The 25464-nt window shown below is 31.3% G+C and overlaps 1 protein-coding gene across 1 annotated transcript in view; it reads left to right on the forward strand.

Annotated features, from left to right (window-relative positions):
• Positions 1-1070: 1070 nt before the first annotated feature.
• The window catches only part of mon2 (Mon2 homolog, regulator of endosome-to-Golgi trafficking), a 261987-nt gene continuing 237593 nt past the window's right edge, over positions 1071-25464 (forward strand). Inside the window, exons 1-3 of the mRNA XM_085807699.1 lie at positions 1071-1206; positions 23387-23520; positions 24860-24980. Coding sequence (XP_085663825.1) covers positions 24870-24980 — 111 coding nt within the window. The 5' untranslated portion in view covers positions 1071-1206; positions 23387-23520; positions 24860-24869. The remainder of the gene's footprint in view (positions 1207-23386; positions 23521-24859; positions 24981-25464) is intronic.

Consider the following 25464-nt stretch of genomic DNA (forward strand, 5'->3'; position numbering starts at 1 on the left):
TCCAGTGTTGCACTATTCTACTTAGGATTAGTACTGTCAGGATAACGATCCTAAACATACGGCTCTATATGTTCACTTGTGGTTATTATAAAACTGTCTTCTTATTCTTCCTTGCTAAATCCAACCGAACGTGTATGGAGTGAGTTGAAGAAAAGAATAGGAAATGACGTTATGACGTTTCTTCGAAAGCTCCGGTAAAAGCCATTCTTACGGAGGACTAGATCAAAACGAAATATTCTTACTCGAAGAGATAAGTTAAATCCCTACCAAAGCGCATGTGAAATGTAATTTTAGCTTAAATTAAGGAAGTATTGAATATCCAATTATTATCGGGTTTTTATTAAATATGTGCTTTTGTTCAAAGTGCTCAACTGCTTACGTAAGTCCTTTTCCAGAACATATTTTTAATAAACTATATTTTTATCAGAAGCTTTTCGAATAATTGTTTCGAAAACAAGCAGGTTTTAAAAACAGTTGAAAAATAGTTTAATTGAAAGAAAAATCAAGTTATTTCGCTGATATTTAGAAACTGATGTTTGAAAATAAAACTGAAAAGCACAAGGGTCGGAAAACAAACGTGAGCCACAATATTTTTTCGGAATAATAAGTTCAAAATAGTTTTTCACCAATATTTTAAGTTAGGGGAAGTTCTAATTAAATACCACATTTTGGTGATGCAGCATAATACTAGGTTATAATTGTTACTCAGTATTTCTTAGCTTAACAAAGTTTTAATGGTTCATTAAAGCCCATTTACACTAGCGAAACTTTGAGCCTAAGAAACGCAGGGAATTTGAAGACTCGTTTGAGAGCTTTTTAACAGCAATGTTTTCGTATTATGAGGGAATATTTAACTCTTAAACTCTTGAATAATGTTATAAGTTAGGCTGTTTATTTAAATGTGTACATATTCAGTTTCAGTTTTTAAAAAAAAAGAGTAACATTTTCGTCATTTAATGAAGTAGCAACTTCCGCGTGCATTTCTTAGGCTCAAAGTTTCGCTAGTGTAAATGGGCCTTTACAGATTTATTTTTATATCAGTCGCCTTGGCGTAAAGTATGCCACTAAAAGTAACTGTAACCTATCTTCCGAAATTTACCACTACACAGTGTTTCTGTTTAGAACTGCGGTTGAAGTAAATATGAAGCAAAAGTTTTGCTTATTTAAGTGAAATTGTATATATTCAGTTTTAATCACATAAAGAAGGTAAATAATTAAATTATTCACTGCATAAATATCTTAATTTGCAACACCGCTAAAGTATCAAAATTAAAATGAAATTTTTTAATATTTACATGGATGACAGTGGCAAATCGTAATAGCAAGAGATCTCTGTTAATTTTCAGTTTTATCGTAATACCATACATAAACTGTCACTGTAGTATGCATGTTCGTAATATTGGGAAAAAAATAAGTGATCCTTATGATTTACTGTGGGTTAGAAATTGTTTGTTTCATGGGGAAGAACAGGTGTATTTTAAAAGTTCGAAACATTGTCTGTTAAAAATATTTTCATACATAAGTTATTAATAAATACAAAATCAGAAATAATAACGACATTTCATAAAAATGTTACTGGTGCTATGATGATTTCCACATTCTTTCTATGAAATATATCATTTGTAAAATTGCTGCTTCTTTCCAAGTGTTCAGTTTAACCTTATAAAAATCAAGTTTCTTGTATTTAAAAATAACAACAAAAACTTTATGTTAAAAATCCTTATATTTTCTATAAACCTAAATTTCTGCTAATCATAATTAAGTCAATTTTTGCCTTTATTAATGTAGCTGTATTATTTTATTTAACTGTTTATACTGATAGTGTAGGTGAAAGAATAATTTTTACTTGGTAATCTGTAAGTGGAACTCCGTGATCATATGCTAGAATTATTTTTTTTTTAATTGTATTATTGAAAGTACATGTGGTATACTTAAAACTTGTGTTAGTGAATATTGAAAGTACTGATGTAAAAATTGTGAAGCCTACCTTTCTCCATCAGAAATTCTTGCTGTTTATAGTGCAGAGTGTTTGTAGGTACTGAATTATAATTTTTTTTTAACTAGTAGCAAATTTTGTAAACATTTCGTGAAATATAAAATAATTTGACTTCTTTAGCATGTTCCTGTTTCGTACATGCTTGTACATATCCTTGAATATGATGTAGAGTAGACTTAATTGAAATACAAATTTGCAAATTGTTATCTTTTGTCTGAATTTTGTGTTATCATTTATTACAAGACTGGCATTTGTGTTTTTTTTTTTTAATTAAAAAAATGGTTTTTTTAATTTTTCATTTAACAGGCATTTTTAACAGAATCGTGGCTATATTTTTATACTTTCTCTTAACCTGGCATTTGTCTAATGCTTTCCAGTGATCAGTTTGATATGCTATCAACTATGATGTGATAAGAAGAATATCGCAGGCACTTCATCTGATGTTATCAGTGTCTCTTTATTTTCAGAAGATTGCTAACTTTTCTTCTGCTGAATGATATTTTATTTATTTGTTTGAAAAAAATTATTTTAAACTATATAAAAAAAGAGCACTTTATTATTTATATTTATAGAATCATTGGAAGAATTTTGCTAATTTATATCTCATTTGAGATTACTGTTTATGCATTGAAGTTTATTGCTTATTTATGAAGAAGTAATATTGAACCATAACAAATAAAAAGAAAATAACCTACTGTAGCAAAAGTATATTTTCAAAATGAAAATTTTATGTTTTTAATTCATTTAAAATAAACTTCTGCTTTGGAGTTAAATCACATTGATTGCTTTGGATCACACTGACTGCCACATTTGCTTTGGAGTGAAATCGCATCTGATCATCTGTATGATGCTTTTAGAGGATGCATAGGTGAATCGTACAGCTTTTCTATTTGTTAACTTGAAGCCTTGAGATTTATTGTGCAAAGCATTTTTTTAATTTGAAATTTATTTGACTTTTTAAAATATTTAAAATCAAATTTATAAATTTAAAAAATAGATTTATCATTGAAATTAATAATTTCATAATTAATCTAATAATTTATGATGCAAGATTTCTGTGAATGAGGGGAAAAAATTTTTAAAAATTTAATAAAGTATTGCAATAAAAAGTAAAAATTAAAATATACTAGTGAGAGGTTTTGAATTCATGGTAGAACAGTAAATCAGTTATAATTTTAGTATATCAAAATCTGTTTAACAGAACACCTTTTTTAATATGAAAAGGCATGGTTATTGTCAGAATATTTCTATGTTTTTAACAACCAAATTTTTCATCTTTAATTACACAGAATACAAAAATGTCTGAAATAGGTTTATGTGACTTTGCATATCTCTCTAAATGTAAGATGATTTGTTTGATGAATTTATTTAAAGCAAGGAAGGGACTGAAGAATAAAATTACTGTATTAAATATGATATCAAAGTACTGATATTGATGACAAATACTCATAACTTTAAAGTTTTATTATTTATCAAATAGGTAAGAAATTTTAATTTTAAATATTTGTTAACAGCTAGATGCTTAATAAAATTAATGTTTTTTTAACCCTTTTTGATAACACAGATAGAAATTAATAGTATTCATTACATGCTGTAGATTTTCACTTCTTAAGAACTTATTATTATAGTAGTTTTTATATGTTCGAATACAGTATTTGCTATTTTATTTTGTGTGGGACCTTTAATATTATCTTGCATGTGGGATATAAGGTAATAGTTTTCTAAAAAATTGAAATACATATTGAATGAATGAATAAGGAATTTAATTTGGCGATTTCTTTTATTGAAAATTTGACATTTTAAATTTGAATTAAATGTGCTCTTTTATACATGATATAAGTTAAAAGAAAATACGTAGTTCGTACATGCAGTAAATGCAGGGCTTAATTTCTAAAAGTAGAAGTGCTGGAGCCCTGTGGAACACTGTCAGAAAAGAACAGCAAGGGTAAATAAATAAATAAAATGAGTATTAAAATCATTAATAATTTAAAATTAAAATGTTAATGAGTATCAAATTAATTAATAATGATCTAATTGATATTAATAATTAATATTTATTAATTAGTGTTTAATTTACAATTAGTATTTAATTAATAAATAATTAGTTTATTTAAATAATTAAATTAAGTAAAATGTAAAGAAATAAAATTTAGTGAGTGATTTTTTTATATAATTTTATTGCTAAAAATAAAATTTTCTAAATCAAATTTGTACTGAAATAAATGTTCAGTTACATAAATAAAGTGCCAGAGCCTTCTTATTCAGGGCTCCACTGTGCTCCAGCTAGAATTAGAATATGTTCCCAAAATTAAGAAGTATAGGAGCTGGGCTGCGGTAGGCTCTGGCGCAATTTAAGCTATGAGTAAATGTGTTTTAAGTATAGGGTCAGTTGAATAATTCTATCTAAAATCTTGAGGTGTTGTATTTGAGAATAACAAGATCATTAAGATGATTTAAGAAATGTCGCATGTTTTGATAGTAAAGGAAAGTATCTTATTTAACCAGGGCTTAATTTCTAAAATCAGAAGTGCCGGAGCCCTATTGAAGATCATCAGGAAAGAGGAACAAGAATAAATAAATAAATAAAATGATAAAGTGATTGAAAATTAAAAAAATTGACTAATTAATGATTAGAGTAATTAAATAATTAATGATTATAATAATAATATAATTAAAATTTAACAAAATTATAGAGACAAATAAAAATTTAATAAGTTATTAGATAAATGATAAATAGTTAAATTATAAAATAAAGTACTGGACTGTGATTTTATTTGGGGTTCCAGATAGAATTACAGTTTCAAACAAAACTAAAAAATAGCTCTTCAGTCCCTGCTTGAATTTAATCTCTTAATATTATGTCTGTCTTCAACTGATGATAGAAATATAGACCATTCTTTTTCCACAGACACCAATGAAAAATTTTAAAATCGTTAAAGCGTTACTAATGAGACTAAAGAGTATGTTATAAACAGTAACAGAGTGTAGAGAAAATTTTAACAGAGGGTGTATAGGTCTGAAAACAGAGAAGAGTCTAGCACTTTCAGACCATGATCTTCTGTCGATATAATTCTAACTGTCAAACAAAAAATGACTGGGGAACAAATTTTCTCCGAATCCGAGGGTTAGCTAAAGAAAAAATAACAAGTGACACTTTTCGTTCCCCGTCTTCGGTTGCATCATTCCAGAAATTCTGCTGATGGTCTTTTCCGCAAGGAGACACTAGCGTTAGAATGAAAATTTTACGTTCTATCATAAAATCATTGTAATCATTCTACTTTATGGAGAATAAGCCTTTGACATGTGGTTAGGGGTTTTGCTTCCCGTAAAAGTCTCCACCTCCATCCAAGGGTTTGTTTTCCAAGGAAACAGAAGCATGCATTTAGAAGTGAGGATCAATTTTTAATATAATTTTATTATTAAGAATAAAACTTTCAAGACCTAATTTCTGCAGAAATTGTTATTTAGTTACGTTAAGAATTGCCAGATCCTTCTTATTTAGGGCTCTGGTGCACTCCGACTAGAATTATGATTTAACCCCAAAACTAAGAATTAGCAGAGCCGGGCTACGGTAGGCTCCAGTGCAATTCTGGATTCAACAGTATCAGAATATGATTATATATGGCATAATACTGGATGCATGATGTAAGTGATGGCATTGAAAATTATCTGCGGAAAGATGAGTTGAGGAGAATTGATTGCAAAAAGAGGAAATTTATAAGAATGAGCAAATTCTTTCTGCTGTAGAATGATTCCAAAAGTATTTTTCATTTATTTCTTTATGAGGCATTGTACATATTTTATTATATTTAATGCCTTCCATGTCCGGTATCTTCCAGTTTACAAATGCCAAGAAAAAAGTTTCATACACTGTGTTTGAGCATTTTTCGTATTTGAACACATATAGAATGCTGAATGTTAATGTTACTCTTTTTAATATTTACTAGCTGTTCGTGGGGCTAGTTGCCTAAAACAGCTATTAAATATATTAGGGTTCGTACGGTCCTTAAAAGTCCTTAATTTTGGCCAAAATCGAAAGAAGGTCCTTAATTTTAATCATCTGAAATTTCTGTCTGTTTTTACGACTGCCATTTTGAATGCGAATTAGCATTTTGGAGGATTATTTTTGGCGATTCACTGACATATATGGTTATCTTTTAAATCGGTTTGTGGGTTATAATTTGTTTCTATTTTTAATATAAATGATGGGATACTCGAGTTTCTAAGCAAGAAGTGAAACATAAGCATTTTGAAATTCATTTTTTCTAATAAAGAGCTCTTAAACAACTTTTCGCTTTTGAGGATGGAAATTCTTTTATTAAACGGTTCTAAATTTGTCGACTTATCAACATTTTGGTGATTTTGAGATCAGTTTCTATTGAAAATTTTTAATTCCGAGATCTGAGAATTTTTCGATGATTTTTTTTACAACTTCATTACATTGATAAATTTCATTAAAATAATGGTAATATATTGGAATTATATTTAAAAAATAACATTAAAATAAAACATTTTTATTTTTCACTGTCATATTATAAAGTTTCAGATTAAAAATATTGTATAATAAGTTTGGCAACTTATTATACAATACTTTTAATCTGAAAAATAAAAAAAGGTATAATGCTATAAAACACAATTTACAAAACAGCTCTTAGCAAAAGCAAAATTAGCTATGTAATTAGTTTAAAATGTCTTTAACGTTTTCATAGTAAGAGTTTTTCCCTTGTAATTTTCTCAGAATATTCAAAATTCTCAGAATATCCATCAGTTTTCTCTATAAAATTAATTTTACTCTTTTTCTCTCCTTGTTTTTTCCAAAATAGTTCTGGTTCTTTGCCGTTACAGAATTTGAAGGGATAATTTTTCTTTAGGATTTTAGACATTGCAGCTTGGAAAATTTAGAAGGATTTGAAGGCAAGATTTATAGACCCATGATTCTAGAATATTCGAGAAACATGTGACAAAATGAAAAATGTCTCCATGGTATCAACGTGTAATGGATGCATTTTACAGAAAGTTTGCAATGAGTTTCTTACTTTTTGGAGAGTCTCTGGAAGAACAATGAAAACATCATAGTATTTGAATGTTTTACTTCTGATACTAGAATCTTAACATGCGTATCTTACCTTTATTTTCTCTACTTTTCACTAGACACAAGCATGGAAAATATCAAAGAGGCTTCTAATCTTATCACATGGGCAGGCATTATAGATAGGGATGTTTTTATTAACAAAGAAATTGGACACTTACAATTTAAAAGATTCATCTAATATGTCTTAATGCACCATACACATAGCTGGCACTAGGCATTTTCCCACCTGATGCAAACTCTGTGGATCCTAAATTCTGCTTCCAATGCCTGCTCTAAATTCTAAACATTTTGCCATTTCTAGATTTTGTTGTTCGGTGTGTCACTAAATTCTAAAAATTCTGTCACATCAGCTCTGTAACCAGCCTTTACCATATATATTTCATATTTCTTCTGAATGTTCATATTAGTAATGAAATAAAATTAGCCGCTTTTTCTATACATTCTAAATGCATTTAGTGTTAGTTTGAGTAACAGAAATCCTTAATGAAATCTAAAAATTCTAAAATGAAACGGAAACGTGTTGAAGAAAAAAACTGAATATATAAAGAAAATTATTCTTCAAAGATATGCGCAGTTATTATTATGTAAATTACCTAATTGTTTATGATTACTACTATACTATAATTTCCCACTTCTGTTTCCTCATATGATAGAGTTACTGAGCCAGATTAAATTAAAATTAAATTGTACAATCTTTGACAACTAGTCCACATTTTTAGTTTGAATTTGACTTTTCTTGTTTAATTACGTCACCGTGAGTTGTAATTGATTTTGTCAGCATCAGAACATGCCTTTATGTTCTAAGTTCTTTTTAAATAAGAGGTTTATTTAAACCTCTCTCTGTCTAATTATTGTAGCTACTTTCTGACATAGCTATAATTTGCTTCACATCTTTCGGGAGGTTTAGACTACAGTACAAAGTCTCTAATCCAGACTCGTCGGGACTTCGGCGATTCTGACTTAGGGTTTTTTCCGGATTATAGATCATCAATTTAAATCTGGTAATATGGAATTCAGAAATTATAAAATTAAAAATATGAAACCGTAATTTATGAAATAAAGAGCAATTATGATCTAAAGGGTATCAAAATTTACAAAAAAAAGCTTAATATTTATTTGTTTACTTTATTAAACATTTCTTTCAATGTAAGTTGTTTACGTTGCTTCATTTTATGTGCTAATACTTTCTCTTTAATTCTATAAACAGACATAATTTCTTGTTCAGTTACAAAGTTCCGCTGTTCATGTCCTGTAATTGCCAAAAATACTGACTAACTTGTCAATCGAAATTTTTTCGTTTTCATTAACCTCTCTGTCACTTTCTTCATGCCTTTATCCATTTTTTGCAGCAATTCCACTTTTTGTTTGATGGACATCGAAATATACTTTCGCTTTGTAGATCCTTTGGCAGCTCCAGAATCAGAAACTCTTTTTGACATAATCGAAAGTTCAAGCTTACTTTTTGCTTTAAAAGTCTGCAAAGAATAATAAGCCGGATCCAATTAGAAGATTAAGGAACAGCACAATCTACACTAGCTTATACCGTGCGTTATACATTAAACATGCATGCGTAAACGTATTATGCGCATGCCTAAAGGTATTATGTGAATGCGTAGACAGTTTGTAGCTTTGAAGTCCGGATTATAGATCATTCCGCGTTATGGATGTCCGGATTAAAGACTTTGTACTGTATTTAACTTTAACTATATCAAGTAAACCATCATAAATACATTGTGGAGAGGTTGAGAAGTTAGGAGATAAAACACGCAGAAACTAGCGAGGAGGGTTGTTACAAAACATAAATATTTTCTAACAACAACACAACAAAATATTTATCCATTATTTTAATTTGAAGCCTTACAAAACATAACTTTTAATGCGCAATTATGCTAATGTTATAAATTACATGTATTTTAAACTGTGAAATTTTATTAGATTTTAATAGAGCTTTTTTAACAAATATTGTTAAAAATGAAATTTAATAGTGGCCATGTAAATCCCTAATGACTAAGGTTACCAAACTACCTCATTGAATTATTTATAACTAACTGCTTACCCTTAAAAATTATCTCTACATAATAAAGCAAATTATTGCCTTTCATTAATACTCACTGTGGTCACAAGATAAAATACAAAAATGTAAAAATTCAAGTAAAACTTATTCTTTACATCTAGTGAGACTTAAAATAATACAAAACAACTTATCACCTCTAGTGCTTTAATGGCTTATTGGAACCTTAAAGTATATTAACTGGGTTTCAATCCCTGGAACTCTACACGAAGCTATGGCACTAATTGCATCAAACAGAGCTTGACTAACTTTCAACACTTGCCAACCGTGCCTACGTGAGGCCATTCAGGTTTGTTCTAATCAGCAGGTCTCTCTCTAGACAAGCAGCAGCAGTGACAACATTCAGTCTTTTGTTATGAATCATGTTGATTATGATCTTGCTTCTCATTTTACCTATGCCATTTGACATAAAATCTACGTACTATTTACTAAACGTCTACACTGACCAAGTATGTGACAAAATGAGACATTAAAAAAATCAACATAAAGCTAATTGTTAGTAAACCATTAATGCCACTTATCTTCTTTCAAATATGTCCAACTGTTATAAGTGTAAAATATTTAATGCTACTTGATAAATTGCATAAAGTTTATTTTATTCTCAGCCTTATTAATAATTATATTAATTAATTAATGTTTAGTAATAATGTATACTACTTAGGGATCTATTTTATTTTTAGGATGGTATTACAAAAGCAAAATTCAGGCATAGATAATATTTTTAATTGAATTTATTCAGCTCCCATTTGCTCATAGGTCCTTAATTTTTTTCATTAATGGTCCTTAAAAATCCTAAAAAGTACTTAATTTCCGGTACAGAAATGTGTACAAATCTTGTATATATATATAAAATTATTTTAAAGAGTCTAGTTAATGTCGTAATTTCACTGAATTTAAAATAGTATAATTTCATGAAAATATAAAATGATTTTAACAATAAACTAAAAGTATTCCTTTTTGATTACACTAATTTAATCATCCGTTATGTGCAATAATTCAGGAAGTTACATGCAGTAGAAATTATAAACTCAGTTATAGTGAGTATTGCAGCTCATTGTGTAGTTGCTTTTGTTAAAATTTAAATTATTCGTGAGTAAATGAATGACATAGTCCAGGTTGAACAATCAAATACAGTCAAAAGTCTTTAATCCGGACTCGCCGGGACTTCGGCGATTCATAATATTTAAAATAATTTAAAATAAAATAAAATACAAAACAAAATTAAATATTTAAACTACAAAACTTGAAAAAAAAAGAGTGTGAAAATTAAAAAAAAGAATGATGATGCAACACACCACACCTCGTCAGAGGATTGTATGTCTGCATATATGCAATTCCTGCACATAAGGTGCAGTCCTGATCTTGGCACATAACATGGCAAAAAAATAATATACAGTCAAAAGTCGTTAATCCGGACTCGTCGGGACTTCGGCGATTCCGGATTATCGATTTTTCCTGATTATAGATCATCAGTTTAAATCTGGTAAGATGGCATGCAGAAATTATAAAATTAAAAATATGAAACCGCAATTTATGAAATAAAGAGCAATTATGATCTAAAGGGTATCAAAATTTACAAAAAAAAGCTTAATATTTATTTCTTTACTTTATTAAACATTTCTTTCAATGTGCGCATGCATAAAGCATACATTATGCATAGTCGAAATTAGAAAATTGCAAACTGAAAACTATTTGATGTGTATTCATGATATTTATAATGACGAGGAATTTGATTTAAATCATATCAAATACGGAGTACATCGAGATGAAATACTACATTTAGTAAGGAATTATAAGCAGAATATAATAAAAACATCTGCCCTGAAGATGAGGATAGTGCTGACAGATCAACTTCCAGTTCATTGCGCGCCGCGATGTCTCCCCCCCTCGCAGAGCAGCGAGAAATTAATAAACAGATTTCGGAATGGTTAGAGAAACAAAAGATATGCTTTTATCCATTTTCTGCAGCAATTCCACGTTTTTTTTTTATGGACATTGAAACTTTGGCAGCTCCAAAATCGGAAATTCTTTTTGACATAATCAGAAGTTCAAGCTTACTTTTATAAAATTGCTGTAACAGTCTGCAAAAAATAATAAGCCAGATCCAATTAGAAGATTAAGGGACAATGCAATCTGCAACACTAACTGAAATAGATAATTAGATAATTTTAGCTTAGCTTATACCGTCCGTTATACATTAAACGTGCATGCGTAAAGGTATTATGCGCATGTGTAAACGCATTATGTGTTAACGCTTGCGCAGAAAGTTTGTAGCTTTGAGGTCCGGATTATGGACGTCCAGATTAAAGACTTTTGACTGTATATTATTTTTTTTAACACGACCCCTTGCCAGTCACACTATGTGCAAGATATTTACATACTTCCATAAAAAATTAATCACGCTGTGGTTGTACACATTTACAAAAAAACAATGTAGCTGCTATTACATGCACAAACACTATTGACCTCTACTATGAATTGTATCATTAAATGGACACATATTAAATTATACTAGGAAACACAATGTTTACATAGAAATAATTAAGAAAAAATTGTATCTAGGCTTCTTTCTGGAGTTTTAAGTCTCTACACAGTTACAACCATAGTGGTTTATGTTCAGTCATAAACTTCAAAGGAGATCATTTTTACATGCAAGTGCTGGCATAGTTCATGTCGCATAAAAGTTTTTTCTAGGTCTGCTTAGTTAAGAGATCAGCGAGATTGTCGCTGGATTGCACATGATTAAATACAGTCACATTTTCTTTTACTAGGTCTCTCAGAAAATGAAATTTAATATTGATGTACTTACTTCTTTCAGAAGTAACATGGTTCTTGGCTAAGAAGATTGCTCCCTGGTTGTTGACTTGCACTTTTTGAGGTGAAACAGCTAATTCAGTACATATTTCCTTTATCAAATTTTTAATCCATAGTATTTCCTTGGCAGTGTGACACATCACCACATACTGTGCTTCTGTTGATGATAAAGCTGCTGTGGATTACTTCTTGCTTGACCATGAGGTTGGAGCACCTGCCAGTAGCATTATACAGGGTGACACAGGGACACGGGAAATTTCGAAATAACGTCATTTCCACAAATAAATTCATAAAACTAGTAATTTATTAACAAAAGTGCATGTATTCAGCATGCCATTTAGGTTTTTACAATCAAAATGTCCAAAAGAGTCTCTTTTCTTTTTAAAGATGACATCAGAAAGTTGTGCTCCCATTCGGCGTTCACAGTCTAACAGCCTGTTATGAAAACTCTGGAATGTGCGGTGTAGCAAATCTTGGGAAATGGCAGTGATTTCTTTTTTAATATTCTCCTTCAGTTCATGGATTGTTGCAGGACGTGCACGGTACACCTTGCCTTTAAGATATCCCCACAAGAAGAAGTCGCACACACTAAGATCAGGGGATCTCGCAGGCCATTCAATGTCACTGTTACGTGAAATAATGCATCTTTCAAACAATTGATGAACTGCTGCCATTGATTTTCGAGCAGTGTCTGCCATTGATTGTCGAGCAGTGTGTGCCATTGATTGTTGAGCAGTGTGTGACGTGGCTCCATCCTGCTGAAGATGCATGCTGTCGAATGGAGCGGCGAGGACTTCTCTCGATTACAGCTCTAACAGCTTCAATGTTCTCTGGGGTACGTTCCGTTGGAATGCCATTTGGAGGTTTCTCTTTCAAGGCAGATCATGTTTCTTCACCCATGTTGTAATTGCATGCACAGATGGGACACGTCCATGATGTCCAACCTGGTAATGCTTTCGAAATATTCTCTGCGTGGCAGTCGTACTATCACCATTTTTATAAAACGCTCTCACAGCTACTGCACGTTCCGCACCAGTCCAATGATCCATGATTACTAAATGGCAATGCGCTCACAACAATTGTGCAGAGTTTCAAACAACTGCCGGCTCTACAGTGCTGCCAACTCAGCTACTGCACTCTCACAGCTACTGCATGTTCTGCACCAGTCCAATGATCCATGATTACTAAATGGCAATGCACTCACAACAGTTGTGCAAAGTTTCGAACAACTGCCGGCTCTACAGTGCTGTCAACTGTAACGTTCAAAACTTCCCATTTCCCTGCGCCACCCTATATAACCACTGTAAGATTTATGGTCAGTTCTGTCACCTCCCCAGTCAGCATATCAGTAGACTTGAAGTGGCTCACCTGTCTTCTGGAATCTCAACATTCTGTGCCGTGGTTCCTTTAGGTATCTTAAAATGTGCTTCACACCTCTCCAGTGTTCTTCAGTGTGTTTTTCACTAACCTTCTAAAACCAGGCCGAAATTCTCATAATATAACCTTTTAAAAACCAGGTCAAAATTCTCATAATATAGCATTCAGGCCGGCGCGATACAAAACACTTTTGCCCCCTCTTTGACATTTTCCTAATGAGAAAAGTCGTTAGTTCCCTCCATGGATGCACTAAAATTTACATGTTTGTCACACGCTGTTCTGTAGTAGATGGGTTGCTAGATTTGCGATTTTTTCGATGATTATTTTGCTTTTATTTAAATGAAGTTCTAAATAAATAACAAAATGTATGCAATGTTTGTATTTCATTTACTATTTCTGAACAACCTCAGCAATAATTTGTGATTTTTATAACTTTGTTTTCACACTTTATTTATATTCGCATATTTTCGTATTAGAAATTAGAAAACGAAAACAAAATTTTACAAAATATAATAAATACGAACTAGCTTTGTAAGTCTGCAGGTTGGAATGCGATTTTTAATAACATATTTTCATTAACAAAATAATAGTAATGACTAATTTAATGAAATAATAATAATAAATTCATTAATAATATTTATTACTATTAGATGATTACAATGAGATTCAATACAATTAGATTTTGAGATGAACTTACAGCAATAATAAAGCTTTACATAACAATAACAGAGCTTTAAATCTGCTTTTTTCGATAAATTTTGTTATTATAAAAAAGAAAATCGGAGATACATTGGTTGCGTTTCATCATTTAACTTTAGCAAATATTACATTGGACTATCAGGCAAAGGAGGTATATCTTTAACGAGAATTTTCCTTTGTAGAATTGGCTTTTGTTTATGTTAACAGAGAAAAAAAGAATCTGTGACCTATACATGCAATCATCAAAAGTATTTTTCAGTATAGTTTTAAATATTTATGAAGAATTATATGTCAATTTCCTTTCATAGGCAGAAATTTCGTCTAAAACCATCGTTATATCCAAAGGTTGAAGTCTATTTCATTTTCAACGAATATTCTATTTGCACATAATATATTTGCTAATTTATTATAGAAAATTAATCTTTCATGTTTTCAAAAGAATAGGGGCATACTGGGTGTTGACACTTACAATGGAGTAAATCTGTTTTTCATATTTCTTCCAGTAATGAAAACGATTACCCTGGAATATTTTCAAAGCAAAGTTAAGAAAACTGTTTATGCCAAATTTTGCATAAAGTATCTTCTCGTGTATTTTTTATTTAAAGTGTGAAGTTTTCTCTTTAAAAAATAAAAAGTCATGAACGGAGCAAACTTAATTCATGAGAAATAACTTTGAAATGCAATAATTCCATAGTAATATGAAATTGTGAAGAATAGTGCAATGCGGCTTATTTATTCACAAATAATCCCCTCATATGCCTAATTTGTGTACTGTCAATTGAGAAATATGAGTTGGTAAATTAAACCGGTTATTTCAATACTTTTTCTTTATCAATTTTTTACAGGCCCTTCAGTAGAGCTGAATACTTGTAGCTCGCTCGGGTTTGAATTCCGGCTAAAGGGTTGGATTCATGGTTTCTAAGGGAAGTTGGTTTATAAATACAAGCCCGCTTCCCTTAGAAAGTCCTCCGCGAAGGCATCCTTCCCTTTATACAGGTAATTGTTGTGTGCTTTGATGTAATTCAATAAGCGAACAAAATTAAACCAATCAAACCCGGAGAACGGGTTGATTACATGTGAAGTTTTCCATCAGGAATGTAAATGCGAGCAATTTTCTCTTAAAAAGGTTTACACAAAAGTATCCATCCTCTTAAGCAGATAGCGTTCACATGTTTTCCCGTAATTCAATCTTAATTCTCATACATTTAATAGTAAGTTGACATACACCTTATTACAGACAAAATAACATTCCTTTTTTAAAGATAAAGGAAATTCAGACAGATTAATAAAAAAATTATCTCTTGAGGAGTATAAGAATTTTAGCAAATAAAACTATTCGAAATTTTATGCAAAGTAACTGATGTTTTGATTCAATTTAGTAGTTATATTGAGTTTTTGATATTTAAATACTTTTTGGCAGATGCCATCCTAAAAGAGGGTCTAAAGATAAATTGGTTTTATATAATTTACAATGAATGAAAGTCATTCAAAGCAATCATTGAATAAATTATTGAAATCAATCATTGAATGAATGAAAATTACAAAAACTATTATTTATCACAATACACTATTATTTATTACTATCACAATTGTCTTTTATTTATCTCCTGATAAATCAGACAAAATTGTCTACATAATAGAAGCACTTTGAAAGAGTTAACAGTTCTTAAGGGTTTTATACACTCCCCCATCCCCCAAAGAAAGGGTAAAAATAACATCTTATTATTCATATGTATAAAAAGGAAGTAAACTATAAAAGCGGTTTTACCTATTTTCTAGAAGGGCATTAAATCTAAAGTATTAATCTTATCTTATTTGCTATGATTAAAAAGCATTAAATCTGGTAAGCTTAAACAGCGTGCAAAATCGCTGACGTTTTTATCATAATAAAAGTTAGTACTAAAAAATTTAGCACTAAAATTATGAGACAGTGTTCTAACATTTGAGAAAAAGATGGCTTCTATTTGATTTTCAAGTATATTGCCATGAGACGAAATCTGCGGTGTTTGCCAAACTGATAAGAAGAGGAAAACAATGTGTAGCCAGCGGCTATTCTGAGCAGCGACATTAGACCACCCAGAGATCTACAGATAGGCGATTCTCTAAAATAGGGAGGGGATGGCATTAAAGAAAGTCATTTTCCTGGTACAACTGCTGTACTGCCGGCTTTAGAAAGTTAAATTGCCTCATGTAGGTGGAAGAATAAGCCATGTCTGGGTGAGTACCTCAATTCAGATAAAGGAGACTTCCTATAGCTTGTCTGTAAGGGATTTCCTTGCTGTTTTCTTTGATTTCCTCCCACTGTTGTTCATCCACCTTCTTACATTTTATGCTGGGGTCGAATAGTGTGGATGCACATTTTGCTTCAGTCATTTTAAATGTTTCTAGGATTTCTGATACATAAACGATTTGATCTAGTGTGTATGATCCATTTTCTTCTTTGCATATTTGCATGGATAAGATCTGGCTTGCAGAACCTAGGTCCTTGACATTGAACCTTTTCTTGATGCTTTCCTTGAATTCATTTATCTCTGGCATGTTTCCAACTATCAGGAGGTCATCAACGTAAACTCCAATTATGATGTTCTTCTCATGACAAAAGTAAATACAAGGGTCTGCACTTGATCTTTTCAATCCATATGGGATCAGGAAGTCGTTCAAGCAGGTATTCCATGCATGTCCTGATTGTCGGAGACCATAAATGCTTTTCTTCAGGTGGCAGACAAGGTGTTCTTTCCCTTTCTCAATGCAGCCTTCTGGCTGTGCCATATGTATGTCCTCTTTTAAAATTTCATTAAGGTAGGCAGCTGTCACATCCATTTGGTAAACCTCTAGGTTTTTCTCTGTAGCTACAGCAAGCAGTAACCTTATAGATCTAAGTTTGATGACTGGTGAAAAGGTGTCTTGAAAGTTCACTCCGCGTATTTGTAAATAGCCTTTTGCCACAAATCTGGCTTTGAACTTTGCTCGGTTCCCAATCTAGTCTTTTTTCTTATGAAACAACCATCTGGTTGGCTCCTGGTGGTTTCGTAGTTAGTTCCCAGGTTTGAGCTTGAGTGAGGTTCTGAATTTCTTCCTCTGTGGCTTTTAACCACATGTCAGCTTCGGTGATTTCAAGACATCTTTTAGAGTTACTGGGTCTTTTTCTTCAGATTGTTGTATCTCTTGGGCATCGTACAGATAAAAATCTTCGAAATGTTTAGGAATTCTGGTATTTCCTTTTTCACCTCTCTCACTCCCATGGGTAAGATTTCTGGCTGTGGCTTCACCTTCAGGATCTAGGTTGTTAGTATGAAAGCAAGCAACCACAGAAATGTACTCCAAATAGGGACGAAACGACAACAGCACCACTGTTTCCAAACTAACATAATGTAAATATTGGGATTGGCACATATATATTATTTTTTTAACAGCTTTACTGTGATGAATGGGAAAATATTTGTAAGAGCTTACTTAGGTATGGATGTTGGTTAGGAAGTACAATGCTTATTTTGTGCTTTACACCATAAAATGCCTGCTGGTGGTATGATTAACTTGAAGTTTCTGTACGCTTTGGAATGATTGGGGAAAAAAGCATTGACTGACTGGTGTGTAAATGAAGATTTAAATGGCTTCGTTCACCTCTCAATAAATTACACAGTGAGATTTAAGTATTTCAAATAAGGAGCTCATATCAACACTATGGAAGGTATGTGGGGTGTAATAAAAAGGGATTTTCGAAAGAAATGCTACTGACAGTCTGGCAGTATGAAGGATATTTTTCATTTTTACTTTTGTGAATTAATGTGGTGAAGACAGTATACGGATTCTAGTTTAGATAATTTTAAATAGTTTTCGGATGCTGTTAAGGAATTCTGAGTGTCACACACATCGAAGAAACAAATTTTTAAATAAGGTAAGTCAGTATTCCCTTTTTGTACTGTGTAGATTAGATAACACATATTTCCATTCTTATGTTATTTCCTTAGTTGATTTAAAATGCAGTTTGTCGAGATTATATATGTTTTGTTTTAATTATGTTTTAGATGCCATTTTACTGGGGAGGGTGTTGTACGTGAACAGGAAGGAGGCCATAAAATTGCCAATTTTCACCAAGGGGTACTCTGAAATACAGTCAAAAGCCGTTAATTCGGACACCCATAATTCGGAATGATCTATAATCCGGACCTCAAAACTAAAAACTTTCTGCGCATGCGCCGCGTTGACACATGCGCATAGGCGTTTACGCGTGCGCGTAAGACCTTTTACGACTGCGCATATGAGTGTGCGCAAGTGCAGAATACGTTTTCGCGTGCGCGTTTTATGTATAATGAACGTATAAGTTAAATAATTATCTATTTCAGTTAATGTTGATGATTGCGTTGTTCCTTAATTTTCGAATTGGATCCGGCTTATTATTTTTTATTTATAATTTTATAAAAGTAAGTTTAAACTTTTGATTATATCAAATAGAATTTCCGATATATATTTGTTAATATGTAAAGGATCTAAAGCGAAAGTATGTTTTGAAATCCGAAATCTGTTTATCAATTTCACGCTGCTCAGCGGGGGGAATGCCGCGGCTTGCGCGTAATGAATTGGAAGTTGATCTGTCAGCACTATCCTTATCTTCAGGGCAGATGTTTTAATTTTATTTGGCTTATAATTCCTTATCAAATGTAGTATTTCATCTCGATGTGCTCCGTCTTTTATATGATTTAAAACAAGTTCCTCGTCATTATAATTCGCTTCCGATAGCGAAGAAAGTAACAGAGGTTATTGAAAACGAAGAAATTTCGATTGACAAATTAGTCAGTATTCTCGACACAGCAATTATAGGACTTGAACAGCGGAACTTTGTAACTGAACAAGAAATTATGTCTGTTTAATAGAATTAAAGAGAAAGTATTATCACATGAAACGAAGCAAAACTTAAACAACTTACATTGAAAGAAATGTTTAATAAAGTAAACAAATAAATATTAAGCTTTTTCTTTTTGCAAATTTTGATACCCTTTAGATCATAATTCTTTATTTCATAAATTATGGTTTCATACTTTTAATTTTAGAATTTCTGCATGCCATCTTACAAGATTTAAACTGATGATCTATAATCCGGAAAAATCGATAATCCGGAATCGCCGAAGTCCCGACGAGTCCGGATTAACGACTTTTGACTGTATATTTTTGCTGAAAAATGTTCCAATATATTTTATTTTTCAATGCATGAAAGCATATTTTTTGGACAATTAATACAGAATATGAAATACTAGTGGGCTGTAGCCAAATCAAAATTTATAAGTTCTATTCAATGAAAAATTTTACCCTTAAAAGTTTAAATAAGTTTGTTGTTTAAAAAAGATGGATGCCAGTTTTAAAATTTTACCTTATACATGCTTTGATGCAGCATGCCGCACAACAATGAAGTTCAGCGAAAAAAGCAATTTGCGGAGCGCAAAAATTAGCATTTTCAGACTTCTTAATTTATATATTGGCTGTTAAAGTTGTATAAACATGGAAGTGGTTGAAATGTCTTCTCATGAATTTTTGGAATTTGAGAGTATCTTTTTCAAAACTCAACTCCCCGCCGTTCTGGAGAAGATGATGTTACAAACAAATAGACAGATGCACACAAATTTTAATAGTATAGATGATTCAGCTTTATTTCTGTACTTCATTTTGTCTTAGCTATATTTATATTTGGTTAATCTCTTTTTATTTTTAGTATCTATTGGCAGTTGTGATTTTAGCTGAAATGTAATTTGTTTCATTTTCCTTTTGTTTGTGTTGAAGAATGTGATTATAGTGGATATCATGTATATTATTTCTGTATTAAAATTCCTTTGGAATGAAGCCTGGCAAATCTTTCAGAAAAACTATGAAGAAAATCAAGCATGCTATTTGAAGCAAAATTGATTAGCATTATAGATTTAAAACAGTATGGAATAGATTGGATGAAATAAACATAATGAATACTGAAAAACTGGTACTTTTCCTTTATCTGCCTACAAATCTGGCAATCTGCGAACAGGCACTCATGTGCAGTCTGTGAAGGGTTTAGGGGAATCGGCTAAATGAAGAAATAAAATACAGTCTGGTACTGCAGTGCAACATTTCACGTCCTGTCTGTCAGAAATTATTTGGAGAAAGAAGCAGGTGCGATGAATTATTTTTATTCCATTGTAGAGGTAATAGGCAAACAGTTTCCACATGAAATAAACCCTACTTGACATGAGCAATGCCCCTTCTACCCTTTTTATAATTAAATTAATTTTTTTCATTGTCTTATTATTTAATTAGTATGTGTTACATCATATTATTTGTTCTTACGATTGTACGATATTGCGAGCAGATAGATAAAGGAAAAGTACCGAAAAGTTCTGCACAAACTTTTTAGTACGATTCTAGTTAGGCAAGGCAATTAAATACATTTTTATTTAAATCAAATTAAAAAGTAAAAAAAGATAAGGACTGCATTTAATGCTTTGAAACTGATTAGTTTATTGATCAGTAACAGACAGATTAAATATGAAACTTAAGTACTTTACGCTTTGCTAAATGGCAACACATTGGTGCGTGGGAGGTAAAAGTGTTTTACTTCCAATAATTGCAATTCATTGTTTTTAAATAGCCAAGTTTGTTGTTTAAATTTTTGAAACACTGGGGAGTGGAACATAAAAATATTTTATTTCAGGCAGTGGTAACACATTTCTTTTAAATCGCTAAATTTGCTGAAGTCTAAAGTTCATGCTGGTGTTTGATTGATAAGGGAGGTGGCATAAGATCATCAGGTTATCATAATGTAACATAAATAAGTGCACAATGTATAGAATTCTAATTTTTGTGAAGAAATGGAGGGGAAAAAATTCAGTGCTTTAGAAAATTTTAAGAAGTTTTCTTTTGAAAACTCTATTGAGGTTACTTTTTTATAGTTATAGATTGTACTTGAGGAAAGATATTGTGCCATTTCTTCCCAACTAAAGCTTTTGTATATACTGTACTTGTACAGCAATGTGCTTTATTGTCTAGAAAGTGGGAACAACTGCATATAGTTCTATAAAATAATGCAATATGTTACTATTTTGTTATTACAGTGTGTATAGCACTCATACAATTGCCACAAATTTATGAAACTATATAACCATGCGATCATTTTTACCTCTCGCGTGGAATCATCTTTTGAAAGTCATGTATGTTTAGCATATTGAAGTCTTGTACTATGTAGTAAGTCTTGTATGTCTTTATGCTAATATGGATAATGTTGTTAGTTTATTTTCTGGCTGATCAACTTTGCGTATTTGAATGTTTTGTGCTTATGTGTTTGCATGTGTTCTTGCATGCATGTTATAATTTTCATCTTCAATCTATTGGCTTCTCTTCATGCAGTGGCTATTTGCTAATAATAGCTTTGAATATTCTTATAACTCTGAAAGGGTTTATTATTGAGTAATACCTACAAAATTCTGAAGTCTTGCAAGTGAGAGCTCAGAATATACATAAGTTAGCCATATTTCTTTTGCAAGTACATCATGGCTGTGTAGGAATTTTAGCCTGTGTTTAGCATTGAGTAAAGAAGCCTTTACATCATGTAAGATAACCATATAATTGCAACTGTGAGTTAACAGACTGCATTTATTGGCATCAGGCAACTCATTCCTTCTTTCCATGATAGTGACAGGTGCTAGAAGTGTTTCTGTGGTTGAAAGAGCATAATGCACTTGTTCTAGGAAGGCTGTATGACTCTAAAAGAAGATTATAGATGTTGTATGCACATAATGCTTCATCATTTTATCAAGATGTCTTTCATTCACTGTTCTGCATTATTGACAGTACTGGTGCAACAGTGGCAAACAGTAACAAATTTGAGAATACCATTTTTCACAGTATATCACATTTTGTTATACTTTGGGTTTACAGGTATCTCAGTCACTTCTCAGGTTACTTTTGACACCTCAGCAATGTACTGCCAGACTGCAGTAGCATTACTTTGTAATTGCTTTGAGCATTACTTTGTAATGAATTATGTTATTGTTTAGTGGTGAAAATGCTGATTGAATTTTGTGCCCATTGCTGATGGAGCAGATGCCAAGACAACTGTTCATATCTTATGTGCCGCACCAACAAGAAGCATTCTTGTATGAGGTACTTTTGGATTTAAGAGCAGATTACTTATCTCAGAATTTGAAGCCATCATAACAAGTTCTTAATATGTCAGTCATATTCTATGATTATTCTCACATTTGTATTTGCAGCAGTTACCTTTGGGTAATCTTCCAGCAGGACAGTGCTACTTCTCATACTGCACAACAGCATAAGCCTTCAGAATCGACAGTATCCCACCTCTTCCTTGCCACTTAAATTACCTAATTTATCTCTCATTAAAATGTGTGGGAAATGCTCAGTTTAGGATAACTCATATGACATTCCTTCAGAAAATTTTCAGTTTTGGATTTGAATTATTACAGCATGGTTGGCTGTTCCACTACACATCATTAAAACTTTGTTTAATTCAGTGCCATGATAAGTAAAGCAACCAATGTAAGTCAGAAGTGGTGTATGAGATATTAACTATATCAGCATACATAATACAGATCATTTTGAAACATTAGTCGTCCATTCTGTATTGCCTGTTTTACGTATCATGCAAAACTTAAACTGTAACTGTATTGTTTCTGGATATTATCTTTTTTTAAAGAATAGTAATATATGCTACTTTCATTTGGGTGTCAGACACATTTCTGTAATTGTGTGTAATTTATTATTTGCTCTTTTTAAAAGAGCATAGCATTTTATTTTTTAAATGAGTTTTTTTTTTTCCCTTTATGAGAAATATTTTAGAAGTCTTAGTTTATTATACAATAAAATAGACACAGGGGGAAAACTTTAAATATTAAATTATCTAGTAATGGAATCAGGTATTTAAATAACTGTTTAATTATACCATCAGATGATATTAATTTCATTGTGTTATTAGCTTTGTTTCTTAAAGAAAACCACCATCTTTAGGTGTGAATGCAGAAAATGTTTTCATTTGCAGCTATTTTTGAAACTGTTATTCTGTGCATCTTATTTATGGCAATTCCTGATGCTAGTTCTGGCTTTCTATAGTATTAAGCAATTTGATTATTCATGAACTTATATCTGTTCAAGGAAAAGAATAATGCATTTAAATTTTCACCATTAAATTCTCAGCAGTGCAAGAATGAAATTAAAAATATTCATGTATATGTGGTTTCTGTACATTTCATGTACACGTATGCTTCATATTTTTCATTCTCTTTCTCACATTGTTTCACTTGTAAAATATTATTATATTGCTTAAGCTCTGAAAATAAATAATTTGAATATCTCTTCATAGGTATCTGCATAATGAGCTGTCATGAACCTTACGTGAATGAATATAGACAACTATTCATGTTTACATTCCAATGAATAAGTTTATGATTAAAGTGGCATTTGACGTTCTTTTTAAGAACTGTATGTCCTAATCAGGTATGGTCTGAATTGTTTTGTATTACAAAAAGCCACTGTTATTTCTTATGATAAAATTTAATTAATGATTTGTGTAATTTCTTTAAGTGAATGCTGCTGTCTGTCAATATATAACAAATAATTATTATCTGAATTTAAAAGAAATCAAATCTTAAGGATATTATTTTTATATAAAATCTAATTTCTCGAGTATTTAAGAATATATTAATTCTGAACTGTATATTAACAGCACAATTTAATAAATAAACCTCAAATTGTTGAATCAGTTATTTTGTGAATGGTATTTGGGTGATATCTAACTAATTGGCATGTAACTAATTTTCATAGCTCTGATAGCTCAAGCAGTAACATTTCTACCGACAGTATAATGCATAAGTACCTGAACTGGTGCTGTGCTTGTGGACAGACTGTTTAAAAGCTCATTTCATTGTTAAGACTTCAATATCTATATATATTGTTATCAAAATCATAATACAGAGTACCATTTTTTAGTGATGAAAATTTGCCTTACATCTTGGTACATATTATACAGATGAAAGAAATTTTAGAAAAGATAGTTTGATGAATTTATATGAAAAAAATTGGAAGTATCAAATTGTTTCTACACTTTCATTCTGAAGTTTTCATGTAAAGGTATTATTGGTTGTAAATTGAATTAATCAACTTTGAAATTGCTTAAGACTTAATAATGCTAACATAATAATAGCCATTGATTTGTTAAACTTCACACTAGTAAATCAATGTAGATTGTATTATTTGATAGACTGTGAGTGCTTTCTTGCTGTGTGTCTTCATGGTGTACGTGGTAGCATGTCCAGTTAGCAGCTGGTAAGTATGGAGCTCAAATCTCAGGGAGGACATAGCTGATATTCTCATATTTCAAGAGCTAATATTCTCATATTTCACGCTCCAGAAAATTCTGAAAGTATCAACAAATAACCATCTGACTAAAATTATGGTTTGCAGTAATTCATCACTACCCGGATTTGGAGTTCCCTCCCTCCCCAATCACCCTATAAGCAGAGGAGAATGTAAGGAAGTTTCACCTTCCTCACTGCATTCCTTAAGGGTATAAGTGGTAGTTTGTCCAACTAGCAACAGAAGACATGGAGATCAAATCTTGGCAAAGGCATAGGTGATTTTCGCCTATTCCAGTCCCCCAAAATTATAGAAATCTCTACAAGTTATTATGTTGCTAACTGTTGGTTCAAGAACAAGTTTGTTTTTCTTTATATGCATTCAATTTTTAGTTTCATATTTATTAACAGCTTAAATTTTCAAATATAAAAGTTTGTTATGTAGTTTTTGTATTAAATTAACTGCTTATATCTTATTGTAGCTGAAAAGTCATGGGGTTATCTGACAAGCCTGCATTAGAAAAAAAGTTGCTTGAAAATATTCAGAATGATTTAAGAGCACTTGCTGTAGAAGCAAGAAAACGATACCCTCATTTGAAAGAAGTGCGTATAAATTAACTATATAATAATTATTGTTTGTTTGTTTGAAATAAAATACATGACTTTTCCTTTGATAAGTTTATACATGTACTCACAAGCTGATGCTGCACATTCTTATATTTGGCAAAGTACTTACATTTGTAACATGTAGTTGTAACCCCTACTGAAGTCTTGGATGTTTATAATACTGTACTGACATGATGTAAAGAAACCCTTTTCTGTGAGCAGATAGTTATAAAATTTTTAGAGGATGTAATCCTTTCAGTTCTTTAATTCCGTAATTCAGAGGAATAAGGAAGATGCATTTCTCTCTTTCTTCCTTAATCTGAACCATAAATGCCTTACATATATTCCCTATGTGAACTGTGGGAGGGGCTGAGTGGAGATGAAAATTTTAATAAAGTGCTGGCTTGCACTTTATTTTATGAAAACATTATATCAGATTCTAATTTATTGTTTTATTGCAAAAACAGAAAATGCCCAAAAT

Source organism: Stegodyphus dumicola, chromosome X1, assembly GCF_044657685.1.
Source record: "Stegodyphus dumicola isolate Sdum_Otavi_A_Nest chromosome X1, ASM4465768v1".
NCBI classification, from domain to species: Eukaryota; Metazoa; Arthropoda; class Arachnida; order Araneae; family Eresidae; genus Stegodyphus; species Stegodyphus dumicola.